Source organism: Hemicordylus capensis, chromosome 7 (genome assembly GCF_027244095.1).
Source record: "Hemicordylus capensis ecotype Gifberg chromosome 7, rHemCap1.1.pri, whole genome shotgun sequence".
In the NCBI taxonomy this organism is placed as follows: Eukaryota; Metazoa; Chordata; class Lepidosauria; order Squamata; family Cordylidae; genus Hemicordylus; species Hemicordylus capensis.
This window is the reverse complement of record NC_069663.1, coordinates 25,310,023-25,330,238: the sequence shown is the minus strand read 5'-3', so window position 1 is coordinate 25,330,238 and position 20,216 is coordinate 25,310,023. Positions and strand designations below refer to the sequence as shown.

General features: G+C 56.6%; 1 protein-coding gene across 1 annotated transcript; it reads left to right on the top strand.

The window, feature by feature from the left end:
- Positions 1–3: 3 nt before the first annotated feature.
- TGFB1 (transforming growth factor beta 1) lies at positions 4–17,475 on the top strand. The gene is made up of 7 exons (XM_053267094.1): positions 4–458; positions 10,033–10,193; positions 11,286–11,415; positions 13,631–13,708; positions 15,565–15,718; positions 16,432–16,588; positions 16,993–17,475. Exons 1-7 carry the CDS (start codon positions 56–58, stop codon positions 17,149–17,151), a joined length of 1,242 nt encoding a protein of 413 aa, XP_053123069.1. The 5' UTR covers positions 4–55; the 3' UTR covers positions 17,152–17,475.
- Positions 17,476–20,216: the final 2,741 nt, after the last annotated feature.

The following is a 20,216-nucleotide window of genomic DNA, read 5'->3' as shown; positions in this document are numbered from 1 at the left end:
TTTGGAGCGGAGCTCGGAGGAGAAGCGGAAAGGTGGGAGCGGAAGCCCGAGGACAATGTGGGTTGCGAGAGGCTGCGGCTGGCAGAGCGGCCCTCCGTGTGCGGGCAGGAGCCGGGGCACCCCGCCGGCCGTGGGCTGGCCCGTCCTGCTGCTGCTGGCCCTGGAGTGCCTCTGCTCGGCCTGCGCCTTCTCCACCTGCAAGACGGTCGACATGGAGATGATGAAGCGCAAGCGGATCGAGGCCATCCGGGGCCAGATCCTCAGCAAGCTCCGGCTCTCCAGCCCACCCGAGGTGGAAGTCCCCGAGGCCCCGGTCTTGCCCGCGGAGGTCCTGGCTCTCTACAACAGCACCTTGGAGGTGATCCGGGAGATGACGGCAGAGGAGCCGGCAGAGACTCCCAGCGAAGAGTATTACGCCAAGGAGGTGCACAAGTTTGACATGCTGCCCACAGATGACGGTGAGAGAGAGCTCTGTGTGTGTGTCTGTGTGTGTCTGTGTGTGTCTGGCTGTGTTGTCCAGTGGCCGGAGCAAGGACCAGGAATGGGACCTTTTGCTTTCTACTGGCCCTCCTGCTGCGCCTTTACCAGCAGCCTGACATATATCAAAAGAAGTGGGTGAAGCTTTTCCTGCTGTGGAGATAAAGTGAGGGGAAAAGCTTCACCCATTTATTTTCTCCCAAGTCAACTTGCTGTTAAAGGGACAAGAGCAGGTCTGTGCCACAAGCGACCATCACCAGCCACGTATGGTGGCCCACAGGAGCCATGAGGTGCTTCCTGTTTTGTGGGCTGCCCGGGACGGCAAAAGTGGGGGGTGGGGGTGTCGGGCACCTGGGAGGCTGCCATACACAGCCAGGGAGACGCCAGTGGGCAGCTCTGGGCGAGTAATGATCTCTTGCAGGGGTGTCGCTATAATTGAGCGAATGGGTTCCAAGAACCCGGCCCCCCCCAGCTCCTGAGGACCCCCCAGCTCCACCCCTCTTTATTTTCTTCATTATCACCCTCAGTCTGCGGGGGCCGCTGGGGAGAGGGGCAAAACACAGGCCCCCTCTCCCCTATCTACGCCCCTGATCTCTCGGCCTTTGCCTTTCCATCTGTAAAATGGGAATAAGATTGATTAATGGGGTCATTTAAGGGACGAAAGGGATACGGAAACCTTTGTTACCTGCCCTGAGACTTTGGGCTGGTATCAGGTAGGGAATGTGTTTGCATTTCCTGCCTGTGAAATGGAGACAGCAACAGATGCCACCAGAGGAGGTGAGATGGAGAGAGGATTTGGGACTCCTGGCGAGGTGGCCCTGAGGTGGCAACGCACCCTTTTCCCCTGGCCTTGACCTGGCCCTTAACAGCATCCCCACAAGCAGAGGCGAAGCAGGTGGCGTCTTTGCTGGCCTGGAGACGCCACCGTGGAGGGAAAGGGCACTTGTTGAACTTCTCCGTGTTGGGATGCGGTAAAAGGCACTAGGAGAGGGCCAGAAAAAAGGCGGCCAGCCTTGTGAGCCTGCAGGGGGGCGATCCGTCCCACGTGGGGCCCACTGTAAGCAGGGCAGAGAGTGGCAAAGGGGGTCCGTCCTCCTCCCGGCGGGCTGTGGTGGCCGTGTGCGGAAGCACCCAGGCGGGAGGCCCTGGACTGAAGCCGGGCTGCTGATCTTTCGGTTCCAAACTGCTGGGTCGCAAGAAGCAGGGGCAGGCTGGACCGGGCAGGCTGGGGCGGGGCCCGCCAGACCCTGGAGCGGGTTGCCTTTCCAGGCCACCGAGTTGGCTACCGGACGGAAACGCAGGCTTCTAGCAGAGCGGCAGAGCACGTGCCTTGCATGCATGGGGGGCCCCAGCGGCAGTTCCCAGTGGAGGGATCTCGGGCAGTGGGGCAACGAAAGGCCCCCGTGCGGGAGACCCCTCGGAGTGGCCGACAGTCTGTGCCGCTGTTCCTTGTGAGCTGGCCCAGTGGTCTGACCCAGGGTCGGGGAGCTGAGATGCCCTGCACTTGAGCCGCACATCTGTATGCTGCTGCTGCTGCTGCTGCTGGGAGCTGAATCCCAGACAGAAGACCGGTCCTGCTGGATCAGAGCAAGGGAGACCCAGCCAGATGCCTCTGGGAAGCCCACGAGCCAGGCAGGCAGGCAATAGGAGCATTTGCAGGGACGCGGTTGAGCTGCTGGCATTCATGATCAGTGAAGAGCACATGGCACTTGCTCAAGAGGCTGTAGTTAGCCCCCCCCCACCCCCCCGCTTACAGAAGGCCCATCAATGTCACTTTCATGTGGTTGAAGGTCCCTATGGCCCCCCCCTCCTCCTCCTCCTCCTCCTCCGCCTCCTCTCTGTGGCTGCTTTTGGCTCTCGCCGCCCCCTCAGCTTCCACTTCCTTTCTCTTCACACGAGGAACCAGACTGCAGGGTTTCGGTTGTGCAAACACCCTCACCGTTGCTGGGACCCACGAGAGGGCCTCTCCTCCTCCGGGTGGCTGGAGGAGTGTTTTGCAAGATCAGCTCTCTCCTGGGGGAGGAGGAGCAGGGCAGGCCGTGGTGGTGGTGGTGGGGGAAAGGAGGTTGGTCGGTCGGTCACATCTTGCTCTTTCCGGAGAAACTGCTGGCTTCAGCAAACCCTACTCCAGGGGAGCCTGGCCACTTCTCTCTGCAGGCCGTTGCTTGCCAGCAGGAGTCGTCCACTGGGGTGTGTGTGCTTGCCTGCTTTCCACGTTTGCAGCGAGGGCGTTTTGAGTGGCCTTCAGCTGCAGCTGGAAACACAGAAAGGTGACCAGGGAAGCTTCTCCCCATCACTGCCTCTTGGGAACACTTTCACCTGATCAGTTCCTGCCGCTGTGAGAGGTCCAGGCTAAACCTGTGAGCGGTTTAGATTGTGAGCCCTTTGGGGACAGGGACCCAACTTATGTATTTATTATTTCTCTGTGTAAACCACCCTGAGCCATTTTTGGAAGGGCGGTATAGAGATCGAATAAATCATCATCATCAATAATAATAATAATAATAATAATAATAATAATAATAATAATAATACTACCAATACAGGGCCGCTCAGAAATGTTGGCATACCTAAGCACTGGAGCCAGTGTGTGTGTTATCTGGCTTTCCACAGTGCTTGCAGGGAAGAAGGTGCCTCCCTTTCTACTTTCGTTCCACCTTCTCCAGTCGTTACCCCCCCCCAAAGTCAACCTGCTTGCCAGACAGATGCCAGGAGCTTCATGGCAGGAAACAAAGGAGGCAAGCTGGAAGGAAACAAACTGGGGCGGGGGAGATCTTTGAAGGGGGTGGTGGAAGCCAGAAAGGGGGCTCAGCACCAGGCCTGCACGAGAAAAGATCCGGATCTAACTTGTGGATCCGAGGATCCCACCCAGATTGCAGCCGTCTCAAGCGGGTTTGGGGTGTAATTACCTGGCTGGGAGTGGCTGGCGTACAGCCGGAGCGGAACTGCGGCCTGCAGGCAGGGCTGGGAGCTTGTACGTCTCACGGAGATAAGATGGCAGCCCGGGGAGCGCGCCAGCAACGTGTGTCGGTCGGTTAGGCGGAGAAGTCTCGATTCCGGTAGCCTGCTCCAGCTCTCTTGTCCGCAGAACTGATTAAGCCCAAATAACGCCCTGGTTCCCTCTTCACATCTTGCCTGCTAAATGTCTGGGTATCAGATTATTGTTCAAAGCACAGCTGCAAGGTCAGGTGTTTTGTTTTGTTTTGTTTTGTTTTAAGCTGGCAACGTTATTCCTAGGGCTCAGCACCTGGTTGGGCATTTGGAATTACTTGGCACTTCTTGGCAAATTCCAAAGTTCTCTGGCTGGATCAAAGGAAGTTGGTTGGCTTGCTTGCGGACGTCCACAAGCTGGACATGGAAATGATGGCCTTCCCCATCATGGATTCCAGGATCTGGTAAAAGAAAGCACACTGCCTCTGGACTTGGAGGCTCCATTTAGCCAGGAGTTCCCAAACTTGGGTGCCCAGATGTGTGGGATGTTTCCAGCCCCAGGTGACTGTGGCTGGAGATGATGATGGGAGCTGGACAACCTCTAGGCGCCTCCAAGGCTGGGCCCCTGGAAAGGCAGCTGTGCTATCCAGGCACAGTGAGGAAGCTGCACCACCTGGGGGAGTTCCTCGAGGTCCTGTAGCACCATTCCCAGTTTAGTGTTGTTCATAGGAACATAGGAAGCTGCCATATACTGAGTCAGACCCTTGTTCCATCTAGCTCAATATTGTCTTCACAGACTGGCAGCGGCTTCTCCCAGGTTGCAGGCAGGAATCTCTCTCAGCCCTCTCTTGGAGATGCTGCCAGGGAGGGAACTTGGGACCTAGAAGCTCTTCCCAGAGCAGCCCCATCCCCTGAGGGGAATATCTCACAGTGCTCACACTTCTAGTCTCCCTTTCATATGCAACCAGGGCGGACCCTGCTTAGCTAAGGGGACAAGTCCTGCTTGCTGCCACCAAACCAGCTCTCCTCTCACGCCAGATTTTGGAGCCTCAGATTTTGTGGGACTAAAACTTCCATCATCCTCAGCTAGAATGGTCAGGCTGATGGGGGTGGTTGTCCAACATCTGGTTGAGACTCTTTGGTTGGTTGGTTGGTTTGATTTAACATGACCTGTGGGGTGTCCCTGCAGTGGATCTTTCCTGCCAGGGCAGGGCTGTGTGCTCCCAAGCCAGGTTGGATCAAGCAAGGACCAGCCCCAGTTCCTGTTTTCAGTGAATAGTGTCTGAGGCAGGAAAACTCCACGATTTCCAAGCCCACGCCACCGTGTGAGAACCCGAGCGAAAGGCAGGTGTTCCCAAAGACGTTGGATGCAAGCGAGGCCCTTCTGCGTGAGCCCAAAGGTCCATCTAGGGCAGCCTGTGGCTTCCCATCGTGGATGTCCAGATGGGGATGCCGCTGGGGGTGAGCAGGACCTATGAGCAGGGCACAGCGCTCATTCCCTCACTGCTGCACCCTAGCGCTCGGTGTTCAGAGGTAGACTGCCTCCGAGCCTGGAGGTTCTATTTGGCGATCATGGCCAGTCGTCACTGAGACCTCTCCTCCTCCTTATTTTAAAGCCATCCAGTTGCTTGTGGCAGTGAGCACCAGACGTCGTGCATGGTGGGAAAGGCTTTATTTGCTTTGTCCTGAATCCTGATGGGTGTTGCTGGGTGATCCTGTGATCTAGTGGTGTGTGTGTGTGTGTGTGTGTGTGTGTGTGTGTGTGTGTGTGTGTGTGTGTGTGTGAGAGAGAGAGAGAGAGAGAGAGAGAGAGAGAACTTTGCTCTTTCCATATTCTCCAAGCCGTGCATCATTTTGTAAACCTCTGGGGTCCCCAACCGGCTAGGTGCCACCTCTCAGTGGGCTGCGTCTGGCCCAGAGGCCTCCGGTGGCTGACCCTAGAACGGGCGAATGGTTGGCTGTTCCCAGGTCCTCCCCGCCCCCACACACGAGAGAGTGGGGGGGGGCAAGCCCTGAGGCTAACCCTGGAGGATGCCTTCAGCCAAGGTAGTCCCCACCACCCCTTCCGCACCCGGCCTCGGCCCAAGCCTGAGCGCCGCGAACGACACAAGGAGAGGCTGTGTCTTGGCGGGGTGGAGAGCAGTGCCCCGTGAGTGATGACGCAGCCACGGCACGACTTCCGTTTCATCTGCCCTTACAACCAAAACCAGAGCATGTTTTTCCAGCATGACATCAGGGCTGGTCTGTGTGGAGGAGAGGAGCCTGCCTCTCCTCTGTGGCCAGGCCTACCCTGCAACCACCCCTCCAGCCTCCGACGGTGCTGCTGTGAGATGGGCCCCCTGCACCCACTTCCGCCAGGGTTGGGTAGGGGTGTGCAGTTCAGTCCCTCTCCTTCTTTTCTTTAACTGGCCCTGACTCTGCAGCGTGAACAGCAACACCCTAAAGAGCTGATCGGGTGACACTTGTCCCGAGCTGGAGGTGCCGTGATGGAGAAAAACATCCCCGGCTTCCGATCTGTGGCTTAAACACACGAGACACTTTTTTTAAAGGTGGCCAGGCAGGCCCACAAAATTCTCTCTTTCCTTCCTCCTGAATCCAGTAAAACAACCAGGGCCAAAGCAGGGGAAAACTACCCCTAAAAGTTAGGGCTGAAGAGCCTGGGAGTTGGGCCATGGGAAGGAGTTCCCCAGGCCCCAGTTCAGCATCCCCCATAAGATTTGCTGGCCTCATTATGGTCACAGCAACACATCTGGGTTTGGGGTGCTCAGGTGTCTGCTTCCAGACTCCATCCATATATTATGAGATGGAGAAAGCTCATAACGTAACTTCAGCACCAAATTAAAGGGCAGAGTACCCCAGATTCCATCCCCGCAACCTTCTCTGGGTTTAGGTGTGCTATACAGAGCTTCCTGCTTTGCAAAGGTTTTAATTGGTTTTTAAAAGAATCCTCTGGCTGCTCTCTCGGTGTTATTGGCTCTTATTTTGCGGTGATGAAGTTCTTATGGATGTCTGCTGGTTTAGCCGTCTGCTGAGGACTTGGTCCTGGAAGGTAGCACAGAAGTGGCTTGAATCAGGCATGCTCAAATATGAGTCCCCAGAGAGTTGCACTACAACTCTCATGCCCCACCACAATGGGCAGCCTCGGAGCATTAAAGGCAGCCGACTGAGATCAGTCAATCTACCTACAGTCGTCTAGGTCTTTTCTTTAGAGCTTATCCCCACTTTACAGCCAGGGAAACTGAGGCCTCTGGAGAGACACCCTGGTCCACTCACAAGGTCACAAGGGAGGCAGAGTGAGCCGGTTCCTCCTGTTATCTCCCAGGATGTAACACTGGAAAGTCCAAAATAGCTTGAGAATTTCCTTGGGCAGATACGCAGAGGTTGTTTAATGGAGACACACTTATCTCTGTCTTTGCAAACTGTAAAACCGAAATCCTCAGTCTGAGATACTGTGGTCTCTTCTAGCCCAGGAGAAAATCATATGGAAACAGAAAGAGTGACCACACTACACCATAAAGAAGGGAAGCTGGAAGCTAGGAATCCTGGCTTCTCTTTTTAGCCCTGGCAGGAGAGCAGTCTCTGGTGAGTGTGACGGTGAGCAGTGAATGCCGGAATCAACGCTTTTTCTGGCAGGGCTCCTGCGCCTTAAGCGCTGCACAGCAGGCAAATAATTCCACAAGTGAGACTTTCCCTTGCATCCAGATGAATTGATGGGGGGAAGCTTCATCTGCTGAATGTCCACTTGTCAGAAAGCTATTAAAGACACTTTGAACCCTGGCAGGAAAAGTGCAGAACTCTTGAGTTTGAGTCTTGGAGGAGAGGAGAGTTTAAAGGGAGAGAGGAGACCTGCTTGCTGTCCTGAGGAAGGCTGGGTTTTATTCCCCAGCTCTCAAGGTGTGCCATGAAAACAAAAACAGAAAAGCCGCCTGTGCTGTTGTGCTCTCTTACAGCAGCTCTCTCCGCAGACATCTCCACCTCACCGAGAAGCTCCTGGAGACGGAGTTGCTGTACAGGAGCAGACCAGAACAATCTTTTTCTGGTCAGTTGGCAAGCAGCTTTTTAAGGCCAATCAAATGGCCTTTTAAACTTTTTTGTTTTAGTAATCCTGTTCAGGGCCCATGGGCACACAGGCGGCCAAGAAATTGAATGGACAGAGTGGGAATAGATTCAGGGATATATGGCCGTTTTCTGGCCCTTAAAGGCCGAGAAGCAAAGCTGAGCAAAAAAGGTGGCCGTCTGAGAAGCTGGGGGCCTGGAGTCCTGGCGGAAAGCTTGCCAGAGGCTTCCAGCAGCCCCGGTCTCCCTGCGGGTTGCACCGCCATCGGAGGCGCCCACCCGGCCTCCCACTTTGAACTCTGCATTTGCTGAGGTGGGCTGCCCCATTTTCCGGTGCAAATATTGGAAGGGACACAATGGGGGTGGATGGCTGAGCAGCCCTCCCCGGAAGATCACGGCCTCGGTCTCTGAGAAAGGAACTCTCACAGGGCAGCAGCCGATGGGATGAGGAACTGGACTCTCCGAGCCCTTTTGATCTCCCAAGGAAGAGAAGCTTAAAAATAGACTCTTCCCGTCTTAAAAATAGGTGCTGTGACTCTGCCAGACAGTTGAAAAGGTTGTGCTTAGTTAGGGGGCAGGGGGGTGACGACAGCAGCCAGCGCTCTCAGTCAACCCGCTTTCTGAGAGCAAATGTGGGGGCGAGGTTGGGGGGAGAGGGGTCTGGATGCGGCCTCCCCCAGGAAGCCCACTGGAGGGCCGGGTCGTGGGAAACCCCCCCCCCATAACTTTCTGAGAGGGGGGGAATGGAGCCAGCTCTTGCCTCTCTACTTTGGGGAGGTGCTGCCAGCCAGTGTGGGCCCGGGGCCCCCAGATGGGGTTGGATGGACTACAACTCCCATCATCCCCAGCCACAGTGGCTTTTGGGAGTTGTAGTCTAGCAGCATCTGGGGACCCGAGGCTGGGAAACCTTGGCACAGATCAAATACGACGTGGGATGGACCCCGGGCTGCTTCCTGTGTGCAGGTCCCAATCCTGGGGAAAGGGTGCGCATGAAGAGGCCAGGCTTGCAGGAGTTGCCTTCCTCCCTGGCCACCCCATGCACACTTCTGTATTGAGTCCCACCGAACCCGGGGTGGGGTGGGGCTTCCTTCTGAGAAAGCATGCCGAGGATTCGGCCGTGGCGGTTGGTGGTCTGTGGAATGGGAAGAAGAGGGACGCAGCAGCAGCAGGCGGCCCAGCAGGGACAGGTGACTGGAGGGGATGGGTGTAAAGTGTCACCTCCGTCTGAGAAGTCTCTGCAAGCTGCTCCCGACACTCTGGGCACGGCTCGGGTCTTGCTCCGTTCTGGGTTTTGGCGCCGGCCTTGAGCGTTTCCCCCCTGAGAGCTGCATGCATACGCCTTGGCCTGGGAAGCATCCAAGCGCTCTTGGCAGCGCTGGAAACCCTGCCCTTAGGAGTACCAATCGCCATGAATTGACTTGACACAAACTTCCGGAATTTTGCCCGGCAGCTGCAGATTCTGCCAGCAAGCCCTGGGTAGGGCTCGGCACAGCAGCAGAGTGGGAAGACGTGGGTGGCAGGGCTGGAGGGTGGGATGCCGGCACGTCTTGATCCCGCTCGGTTCCTGGGCTTTCAAGAGCCGTCTGAGCCACAGGCATGAGCAGGGGAGAATCTCGATCTCCTGGCCCTCAAAAGCTGTGTGTGCTGTGTCCCGTCCCCCCCGCAAAGCAGCCTTTACAGGCAGAGGAACGGGCCCAGCTTGGGTTGTTTGAGTCAGTTGGCAACCCTGAGCAAAAGTCAGTGGGGTCAGGTCCCAGAAGTGTTGGTGGGATGGGAGAGAGGAAGGGGCCTGACCCTCGGCAGAATCGGGCAGGCCGGCCTTAGAGGCGTACTCGAGGAGGAGGAGGAGGCAGCAGCCTGGCCGGGCACTAAAAATAGCCGGAGCCCAAGGATGGGTCTGCACAGGGCGGAGAAGGAAGCAGCCACATCGGGAGGCGGCAGAACGGACTGCCGATCTCGCACAGAAGGCTGGCTTCGAACCTCTCTCCCAAATCGCTTTGCTTGTTAGTGACTTGCAAGGAGAGCGGTGTGTGTGTGTGTGTGTCTGTGTGTGCACGCATGCAGAAATTCCAGGCCCCGCATTTTCAAGCCAAAGCCGAGCTGTCAGGCTGAGCGCTTCCAAAAGCACTTCCTCCACCCAAGTGCCTGGGGCTGGCGAGTTCTCTGTCGCAGGGGCTCCTCTCAGCCGTAAGTCCCCAGATGTTGTTGGACTCCAGCGCCCAGCCACAGTGGCCAAAGGGATAGAAGCGGTCCAACCCTTTCCTGCCTAGAGATGTATCTGCCAGGTGGTATATAGCCCCTGCTGCGCTCGACCTCAGCCATAGTCCAAAGTGGTGTTTTCCACCTAGCCTGTCAGTTTCTAATCTGCATGTAACTTGCCGCTGAACTCTTGCAGCCGCTTAAGGGGACCTGTGAACTGCTCTTGTGAAGCTCGCTTTTCTGACGTGTCTCAGCAGCAACCACAGAAAGAATTCAGATGGCGCTTGTGTGGGTGCCTGAAGGGGCCCTAAGAAAACCGAGCTCCTCAAATTCTCCCTTCCCCACCGTCCTCTCTCTCACTCTCTGCAGGACTCTATGAGCGCTACCAGAAGAGCCTCTACCACGTCTTTTTTGGGTTCAACCTTTCGCAGATCCGGGAAACCCTCCACGAGCCCCATCTGCTGCACCGTGCTGAGCTGAGGATGCGGGCCTCCCGGAGAGGCCAGGAGCAGCGGCTGGAGCTCTTCCAGGTGCAGTGCGGAAGCCGGCAGCTCCGGGTGGGCTGTGGGCTGAGTCCAAGGCGCCAGGGGAGAGAGTGCAGGTTGCTGGAGGGCCGGTATGGTCTCCGATTCCTGTGCGCTCCCAGCAGTGCTGGCCCAAGACATTTTGCAGCCCAAGTGACGGACCAAGCGCCCCCCCCCCCCGCGCTTTCTTCTTCTTCTTTCTATTAAGAACACTTCATAATTCCATGAAAGTCCAGACTTTCTGTCTCGAAAAGTCCCTGAGAAAATTGCCAGTTTGCCGGAAGGTATCTTTCCCCATGCATTTCCAATGAGAGAGAGGGTTTTTCTCAATTTTCCAGCAAATAAATTTTTCGGGGATTTTATATTTTTCTGGTCGTCTGGGCGAGGTCTGGAACCTACCTGTTAAACAGCACGCCTCTCTCTTTCATGGTTTGGTCTGGGATTTTCATTTCAGTGAGGACCAAGCAGCTTATACACACACACTCTCTCACTCTCTCTCTCTCTCTCTCTCTCCAGTCTAAATTGTATGATATGAATGCACATATATGCAAATTACATTTAGTTGCAAAATTGTTTCCCTGCTTTGGCCTGAACCTGAGTTTTGTGGGAGTTGATGTGCAGCGATCAAAGGACTGTGGGGAATTAGTGCTACTATGACACAAGTTTCCAAAGTGGTTTCCATAGAGAAATAATAAACATATCAATAAGGTGGCTCCCTGTCTCCAAAGGGCTCAAAATCTAAAAAGAAACATAAGATATTTTTATTGTTTATTTACGATCTTAGATCAAACATAAACATAAGATAGACACCAGCAACAGCCACTGGAGAGATACTCCAGGGAAGGAGGTGGAAGCTAGGAAGGAGTGAGCTGGTGGTCAGTGGGGCTTCGGATTTCTGCAGGCATGGCACGTGCTTTCCAGATCAATCCTGGGAACTTGAAACTCACTTGTGTTTGTTTTAAGTGAAATGTGAAGCTGAGCATTTTCAGATGTTAATTGCGTTCTGCCTGGAATTGCAAAAGCCGAATAGATATCGGTACAGAGGTCCGAGAGGCTGCTCCATCTCCCTTTGCTTATCCCTTTTACTCCTTTCCTCAGGAACAGCACCATTCTGGCAACACCACCAAATGGTACTACCTGGATGGGCGAATGGTTAAGTTGAAGAATGAGAAGGAATGGATCTCATTTGATGTCACCGCCATCCTCCGTGCGTGGCTTGCCAGCGCAGGTACGTGAAAGACCGCTTGCCGTTGTGGGCATTGAGCGGGAGGGCAAGGAGACTCCATGGCTCATGTCTGCTAGAAAGGGGAGTTGTTTCCCCTTTTGAGAAGGGAAGAGAGCCGGTCTGGTGGTAGCCAGCATGACTTGTCCCCTTAGCTAAGCAGGGTCCACCCTGGTTGCATTTGAATGGGAGAATACATGTGTGAGCACTGGAAGACCTTCCCCCAAGGGGTATAGAGCTGCTCTGGGAAGAGTGTCTAGGTTCCCAGTTCCCTCCCTGGCAGCATCTCCACGAGAGGGCTGAGAGAGAGTCCTTCCTGCAACCTTGGAGAAGCTGCTCCCACTCTGTGAAGACAATACTGGGCTAGATGGACCAAGGGTCTGACTCAGTATGTGGCAGCTTCCTATGTTCCTATTGTTCCAGGGCCTCAGTACTCTGTGCTTTTGATTTCCTCATCCCTGGAGGTCTTCTGCACCTGCATCAGTCCTGAGAAGTAGACACTTTTTAATAAAGATGTAAACTAATAATAAAATACTGTATAAAGCTGAGAATTACAGGTAGGAAGTTCTGCAGTACATTCCATCTGGAATCACAAAAGATCTCTCACACCCACGCTCTCCCTCCCTCCCTCTCTGACTCACTCAGTTCTTTGCCACAATAACCCAAATTCTTCACCCTGAATGTGCTATGCAAATTAATGAAATCTGTGTCTACTTGAGGAAAGAATGGGGAAATCAGCGTAGGTTAGAGCCAGTCTCCTGCATTTGGGGAGCAGAACTGAGACACCGGAGGGCCAGGCAGAAGGGCCCTGGCTCAACCCCTGGCAGCATCTGCAGGCAGGACTGGGAACGTGGGGTCTGCAACCCAGCATTGCTGCTGCCGGTCAGTGAAGACAAGATCGAGGGCCTGGCTCAGTCTAAGGCCACCACCTGTGCTCTTAATGTTTGCCTGGCTGCCTCAGACCCAAAGGTTCATCTAACCCAGCCTTTCGTTTCAAATGGTGGCCAGTCTGGACATTCACACCGGGCCAAAATAGGGTGCACACGCGCACACACACACACCCCGCCAATGACACACCACCTTTAGATTGCAAGTAAATGTGAGGTTGGGTGGGTGTCCTGTCTTCTCCCTGCATGGCTATGGGGGGAAACCCCTCCATCAGGTAGAAAACCAGGAGAGCAGTGAGAGAGCTGGGCTGGAACTTTATTCCTTTAAGGTGCAAGTTTTCTACTTGCAGGGATTTTTGTTTTTAAGCCCCAAAGAACATAGGCCATTGAGGCAGACCTTGACGCCAGAAAGGGCATTAAATATGGTTTCCCACCCCCTGCCACCAACAGTCTAGGCCGGAGTTTCTTAACCGTGGCGCCTCCCCCGCCAGTTATTGTTGGACTACAACTCCCATCACCCTCAGACACAAAGGCCATGTCTGGGGGTGATGGGAGTTGTAGTCCAGCAACATCTGGGGGCCCAAGGTTACGAAACCCTGGTCTAGGCAGCTGCCAGTATGTGGCCATACAGAACCATGGCTCTAAAGGCTGCAGACGGTTCCAAGGAAGCCCTCGGGTGCTTGTTCTTTCAGGGCCCCCAAATGCAGGGCAGCCTCTCCCTGCTGTGCCTTTGCACCCACGGCGGGAGAAGAGGGCGGCGGAAGCACCGAGGCTGCAGTCTGCTGAGTCGGCCTGCCACACCCTGGGCATGCTGCCACGGGGTTTGGGGGAAAGCCGAATCAAGGAGCACGGCCGGGGTGTGTGAGCCACTCCTTGGCCGCTCGCTTGTTTGCCGGGGAAAAGAAAAGCCAAGCGGGGAAAGGTAGGGACTGAGTCAGAAACCCGTAATCTGAAAAAACGTGGCGCTGGGCTGCAGATGGAGAGCTCAATACGGCATGGATGTGTTTCCATTTATCTGCTGCCGTATTAAAAAGGGACACTTCTTTTGAAGGACATATCTGTTCTAGGGATTGGGGGAGAGGTTTGTGGGTGACGTCACAGGACATAGCCAATCAGTGCTGTCCACGACCAGTTTCTGCTTCAAATCTGCGGAGCCATTGTTTTTCAGAACTGGACCTTAATGGGGAATCGGTACGCTTGAATGGGGCGAGGGTGCTTTGAGAGGGCTGTTTGCTTCCCTAGGAGAGTGCCTCTGAGGTTGCAGGTTTGAATCCCTCATTCAGCCCTGCAAAGGATTACATGCCTCACAGAAAACCCACATTTCTGCATTTCAGAGACCCTGGGAATGTTTCGCCTCAGTGCCCACTGTGACTGTGAAAGTGACCCCAACGAGCTGAAAGTGGATATTGAAGGTAAGAACTGGGGAGGGGAGGTTGGACAAGACTGGGAATCTCTGGGATACATCTCCAGCTCGGCAGAAGAGTCTCGTGGCCTGCCACTCTCGTGGCTACCAGTTTCATCAGTGTGCATAGTTCTTCCCCTGACGCCCCCATTATTTAATCACAACACCCCTGCAAGGTAGAATTGGCAGGATAAGGCTTTGGCTGACAAAACTGAAGCAGTCCTCTTGCTTCACCCCAGCCCCAAATCGTTCAACAGCTGGCTCAATGGCAGTCCTTCTCAGAGGGCAGTGAAGGTGACGTCGTGGCCACTGCGGCCAAGCTGTTTCCTGACCCTTCAGCCGCACAAGAACCTCCTCCTGTCGACTCACTCCCAGTTTTACAGGACGTAGCAACGAGACTGAGAGAGCGGGTTGCCTGAAGGCATCTGTGGCAGAGCCTGGGATTTGAACCCAGAGCTGGCAACGCTTAAACTAGCCAGAGGCCTTCCTTGACTGGATGGGCTTGGTTCGTTTTAAGCCTTCAGGGACTCCAGGGCTTGACCCCACTGCCTGGTGGCCTGAGCTCTGAGTGGGAGCGACCCTGAGCTCCGGCCCCAGAGCCCGCCTCAGGCACGGAAGGGAGCAGGGCTGTGCAGCCCCTGGATTGGCTGGGCTTGCTAGACCTCGGGAGGCCTTGTGCCCTGCCCTGCCCTGCGTCTTCTCCGGCAGCATCCTCTGGGCTGGAGAACACCAGCTTGCAGGCGGCCTCAATCCGGGTATGGCTGCCCAGGGCTGTGCCTGGCCCCGTCCGAGACCACATCTTGCCCCTCTGTGCATCTCACTTTCCTCTTTTCCACTGCCTGCAAGATTTCGGTGTCAACAGCTGGTAAGCAGCACGTTGGCGGATTCCGGCGTCAGGATGGGGCTTGCCTCCTTCTGGGAATTCGGCGGAAGAAAGCTCCTCACCCAGACAGACAGACATGCCTGCCGTTCCTTCTGCCTGGGGGCAGGTTGCTGTGCCAATTCCAGGGGCTTCTTCTCATGCCATCCCCATGACCCGGCATGATGGGAATATCCTGTAAGGGGCAGCGTGAATGCAACACAAGTGTGTGCAAATTCCCAGAGAGTTTCTTCAGCTAAAAATGGGGGCCCCATGAGAGAGCAGGTCTTCATAATGGGGTCATGAACACGCAGATTCCATGGTGTCCAGTGGCTGGCATACCCCTCTTTAAGAAGGGCTGGAATGTTTGGCTTCAATGTGTGCCTTTCCTCCCCCCATGTTTCCCAAACTCTACCCACCCCCGCCAAAAATAATAATAAAGATTGGAGACCCGTTTCTCACGTATGCACCTGACAAAAGGTGTGTGTGTGTGGTCATAGTCCTAGTCTTTATTTTGGTCTTTGACCAGCACAGTGGGTGTAAGATTTCCCTGCTCTCAGAGGAGCCCCTTTTCATATTTATGCCTGAGCTGCTGTTCTGGCTGTGTACCTCCTGATCAGGAGGAGCAGGGACTCAGACAGGGGTGCAGTGGGCAGCCTCTCTGGTGAGTGGCTCCTTTTGGAGTGAGTGCCTGAACCCTGCAAAATACGTAGGTTAGCACTCAGCTTTCATTTATGCATTAGAAGCAGGTCACACTCTCCAAGTGACTGAATTTAAAAATAATGTCCTACCAAGTCACAGACTGCAAAGATGCAAGGAACTACGAACAGCTCAGCTGACCTGAAAAGGGTCTCCTGTGACTGGGAGGTGGCGGGGAGATCCCTTGACTGACACCGCAAGAGCTGCCCCTGGGAAGTTATTACTGGTTCGCCCCTGCTCAGCTCTGGTGGACCAGCCGCGGGGATGCAGATCAGGAGGGGACGCTCTGAGTGCTCGTCTTTTCCCAGGCACCAAGATCAAGAGGGGTGACCAGCAGGCCATCAGCCACGCAAGCCAGCAGCGGCCCTACCTGCTGGTGATGGCCATGCCGCCCGAGCGCGCAGACCACCTGCAGAGCCACCGGCGTAAAAGAGCCACCGCAGGCACGGACTACTGCAGCCAGTGAGTATGGCGGGGCGGGGCAGGGGCGGGTGTGCATTCATACCCTCCAGCCCACCCCCCAGCAACTTATTCCAGCAATGCCTGCAAGCTCCGGCCCGCTGGATCAGGCCAAAGGCCCGTCTGATTCTGCATCCCATTTCCCAAGTGGCCCACTAGAGGCCTGTGGGCAGTCCACAAGCCAGACGTGCTGGCAAGTAGTCCCTCCCGTGGCGGCCTCCCAGCGACTGCTGGAAACGGAATCTGGACATCCCCCGCTGCCCGGCATGCAGTCAGACCATCCCGCCTGGTACTGTTGTCAGCAGCTGCCCCCCGGGATTTCAGACAGCGATTGCCCGGCCCTGCCTGGAGATGCGGCCAGGTGCTTTGCCATAAGCAGGATAACCCTTATCCTGTCCACGTGGCCAGCTACGCCTCATGGGTTGGTGGTGCAGGCAGGTCAGGGCTGGAGTAGGTTACTGCTGGAGCCAGGTGACGGCTGAGAGGCATCGGCACCAGGGCGAGGCAGGGTGGAGGTGGGGCTTGAAGCCAGGACGCCCGCCACGTCTTGCTAGGCTGGGCGAAGGAGGCTGTGGGGAGGGGGTCCTCCTGTGCTGGGAGCGAGGGAGGCTAGGCTGGAGGCTCCATCTGGGAGTGTGGAGAATTGGGGGGAGGAGGAGAGGGAGCTGGGGCACAGGGGCTGGCTCCCAAACTCCTGTGGGCTGCTTCTGCTCCAGGACCCCAGAGGAGAAGAACTGCTGCGTGCGCCCCCTTTACATCGACTTCCGGAAGGACCTGAAATGGAAGTGGATCTATGAGCCCAAAGGCTACTACGCCAACTTCTGCATGGGGCCTTGCCCCTACCTCTGGAGTCTGGACACTCAGTACAGCAAGGTGAGGAAGCCCCTGTCCCCCCCCCCAAGACATGTTCTCTGCTCCTGCTGCCGCTCTCCACGCCACTTTGGTGGCAACGACAAAGGTGACTTCTGCTTCCCGGAGCCCCACAAGTGTGTCCCAGTGAATGAGGCGACCCACATCCTGTGAAGTGGCAGAAGTGAAGCCTCCGTGGGCTCCCACTTACCATCTTCGATTCCTAACCTTGGGCCCCTGGATGTTGCTGGACTACAACTCCCATCATTCCCAGCCACACCACCTTGGGGGCCCCCCTGCTCTACGTGCTCCAGAATCCGCCTGCCTGGTGTGGGGCTTCAGCTGGATGGTGACTCGGCCCTAAAGGGGCCAGCCCAGAACGCGGCTCCTCTCCCCTGATGGCCTCCTGTCTTGTCTTGTCTCGCCAGGTCCTCTCTCTGTACACCCAGCACAACCCGTCTGCCTCTGCCGCGCCCTGCTGCGTCCCCAACGAGCTGGAGCCGCTGGGCATCGTCTACTACGTTGGCCGCCAAGCCCGAGTGGAACAGCTCTCCAACATGGTTGTCAAATCGTGCCGATGCAGCTGAGGCAAAGAACTCATGGACCCGGGCAAATCTGAGCAGGGACCGGAGGGCAGAGGAAGACAGGACGCACTTTCCCGATTTAAAAAACAACCACCACCTTGTGCCTTTAAAACAAAAATACAGAAAAAAAGCTTTTTTAAAAACAAACAATCCAGAACAAAAACCAAAAGCCTCATTCAGTGAGGTTGATTATTATTCTTATTATTTTATTTTGTAAATCTGTGTTGGGGGGGTGGGCGCTTCGAAAACCTTGAATTCTTTGTAATTATTTTGCTTCAGATGTCCAGAGAGAATTATTTAAAGAGTTTATCTCTTCTTCTTTTTTTACCCCCAAGAATAATTATTTAAAAAACAGGAAGGAAAAAAACCTCCCTGCCCCCCCACCCCCGCCGCTTGCCAAAAAGAAGACGTCGAAAGGCTAAGCTGGACCTTGGTTTCTTGTTCATGCAAGCCAAATAAGCCGAGGGAGGGTGTCCAAGAGCCCCCCCCCCTCAGGATGGCAGCAAAGTCTGCTTGGATCGGAGGGTGGCCGGAGGTGTGAAAAGTCCAGGCTCCAGAGCAACCGAGTTGAGATTTCAGAACTGCTGCTCTCTGGCTGGTAGGAAAGTGTCCAGGGTTTCTTCAGGGGCCAGGGTCGCTGGACGATGCCGCGTCCACCTGAAGGAGGCTGTTGGGCTTTTGTCCTCCCCCGAGAAGACGGCGCAGGCAACAGGTTCTCGGTCAGCGCATGCCGCAGGAGTGGGCCCCCATCCCCACAAGCAGCTTCACTCCACTTGCCTCCTCCTGCCCCGTTCCTGCTCTCTTGTCGGACTCCGTCCTCTGCCTCTTGTGCCACGCGGAAGCAGGTGCGGGGAGCCCACGAGTGGCAGGGCGGTGGTCCAGTGAGGCCAGTGGCCCTGCAGTGTGGCCACTCCCCGCTGGCGCCAACGGGGGAAACGGACTGGGGGAGGGAGGAGGCCATGGCTTGGTCCCCGGAGAGCAGGGGGGAGGGAGGAGGGGCTCCTTCGGGGCTGGCGGGGGGGTGGGGAGACGGGACGGGCTCCCACTGTCATTGCTGAGCAGCACATTAAAGATTTTTCCGACCTGGATCGCCCACGTCCCACCGTCTGTTCTGTCAGGATTGCACCGCCACTTCCTCACCCAGAGCTTCTCTTGCCCCGGGGAGGGGGGCAGGGAGGAAGCCAAGGAATGCTGGGAAGAGCGAAGAGTGAGGCTTGCAGGCCAGCGGGCTACTTGGCGCTCAGCTCCACTGGCCATCGTGGGAGCAGGACAAAGACCACCCCCCCACACACACACTGGTGTTGGACGACACCTCCCCTCACGACAATGAGAGGGCATGAGGGGAGCTGTAGTCCAAGAGGGAAGCCATGCCCAGGGCCCCACACTGACCCGACTGAGCTGACGTGTGGGGATTACTCTCAGCGCCTGGGCAAGGTGACGCAGGTGGCTAGGACTTGGGACTGTAAAGGTGCCGTGTGCCACTGAGTCGGTGTCCACTCACAACCACGGAGAGGCAACCACAGAGAGCCCTGGTGGTGGTTGTCTTTGGTAGGACGCAGGAGGGGTTGGCCATGGCTGCTTCCTGCGCAGTGTGAGATGGTGCCTTTTGGCATCAAGTGGCACATTAAGGAGTGGCCGAGAGGGCGCTCAGGTGGTTCTGCAGGCTGGCCATTCTTCAGGTAGAGCGCTGCGGTTAGCCAGGCAGGTTTAATGGCCCTCTGGCTGAGCGGCTACTGAGCTAGAGCGGTGGGCTTCAGCCTCCTGATGGCCTCCCTGAGGGGGATGCATCCCATGGCAACTGCTCTGCCTGCATACTGGAGGACTCAGATGGGCGGGGGGGGGGTGCCCGCTGGCCAGGCCTCTCTGGCTGCTTGCCTGGATGACCTGGGGGGACGGAGACAGAACAGACCGGCTGCTCCCCTGCAGAGGCACCGAGCCAAGGAAGGCCAGGAGAAGCCCCCCCTCCCTCCGAGGCAGGCTGAGCCAGACTGGTGCATGAGTGGCCGGGCAAAAGCGGAGGCCAGGAGAGCCGTGCAGACGGAGCGAGAGTGGGTGGAGAGAAGGGCTGGCCGGCCGGTCCTGGGCAGCAGAGGGGGGGCCCCAGACGCCTCGGGCTGCCCGGTGCTGCTGGCCTTCCCGGAGGCCCGTTGCAAGCCCTCTGCAGCCCCCGCACAGGATGCTCCGCAGACAGAGCGAGACGAGTTCACTGCTGGTGCCAAAGGCCGGGCTGACCGGAGACGGGGCTCCCTTCCCAGTGTCCCAAGCCCTGCAGAAGGGCAGAGGGGTCTCCAGCCCCACGGCAACGCGGGGGGGGGGGGCGGCGGCCCTGAAACTGACAGGCAGGACAAATGGCCTCGAGTGCCAAAGGTGGTAGTGGGGGGGGGTGTTGGGGGAGGAGAGAGAGAGAGACAGTTGCAGACTAAAGTGATGGACTCCACGGGTTGATTTCTGCACTCAGGTCTCACTAGAATCCCTACCCCCTCAGACAGGCACTCTCCATATGCTCAGAGGCACGTGCTCCATTAGCACTTCACACGAGGAGGAAGGGAACCCAGCTCTCAGGCTGGTGCACGGCCCCGGCCCCCCGCCCCCCCCCCCCGCCACTTGCCCTGGCTGCTGTGCGCTGCGCCCGGCTGCTGCAGATCCTGCCAAGATGCCTCGCTGTAAACACACGCGGGGAGTTTCCTTCCGCTGCCAGGGCCGGATCTCGGCTCAGGCATCTGGACTGTAAACAGAAGCTTGGCTGGGAAGAGCTGCTGGATTCAGTGGCTTCTTTCCCCCCCTTCTTGGGGAGGTTTGTGGTAAACAGGGAGGCAGGCAGCAGAGCGGAGCGTGGCGATGAGCGAGGGCAGCTCGATCACCGGCACTGGTTCAGAGCCTCGGAGGGGGCCCCGCGGCACACCCACCGGGCCCCAGGTGCCATGTGGTTCTCGGAAACCCAGCTGGCAGCCTGCAAGGACAGACACACCCTTCTAGCTGCCACTGCAAGCCCTCCTCTCCTTGCCCCACATCATGGCCTGCCCCAAATGCTCTTTGCATGCAGGGCCAATCCCTGGCCGCGTTTCCAG

Excerpts from the sequence above, each read along its gene's own strand:
- TGFB1 (XM_053267094.1), top strand. The coding sequence starts at position 56 with ATGTGGGTTGCGAGAGGCTGCGGCTGGCAGAGCGGCCCTCCGTGTGCG. Across the intron at positions 10,194-11,285 it reads AGCGGCTGGAGCTCTTCCAG|GAACAGCACCATTCTGGCAA; the intron begins GTGCAGTGCGGA and ends TCCTTTCCTCAG. Across the intron at positions 13,709-15,564 it reads GCTGAAAGTGGATATTGAAG|GCACCAAGATCAAGAGGGGT; the intron begins GTAAGAACTGGG and ends GTCTTTTCCCAG.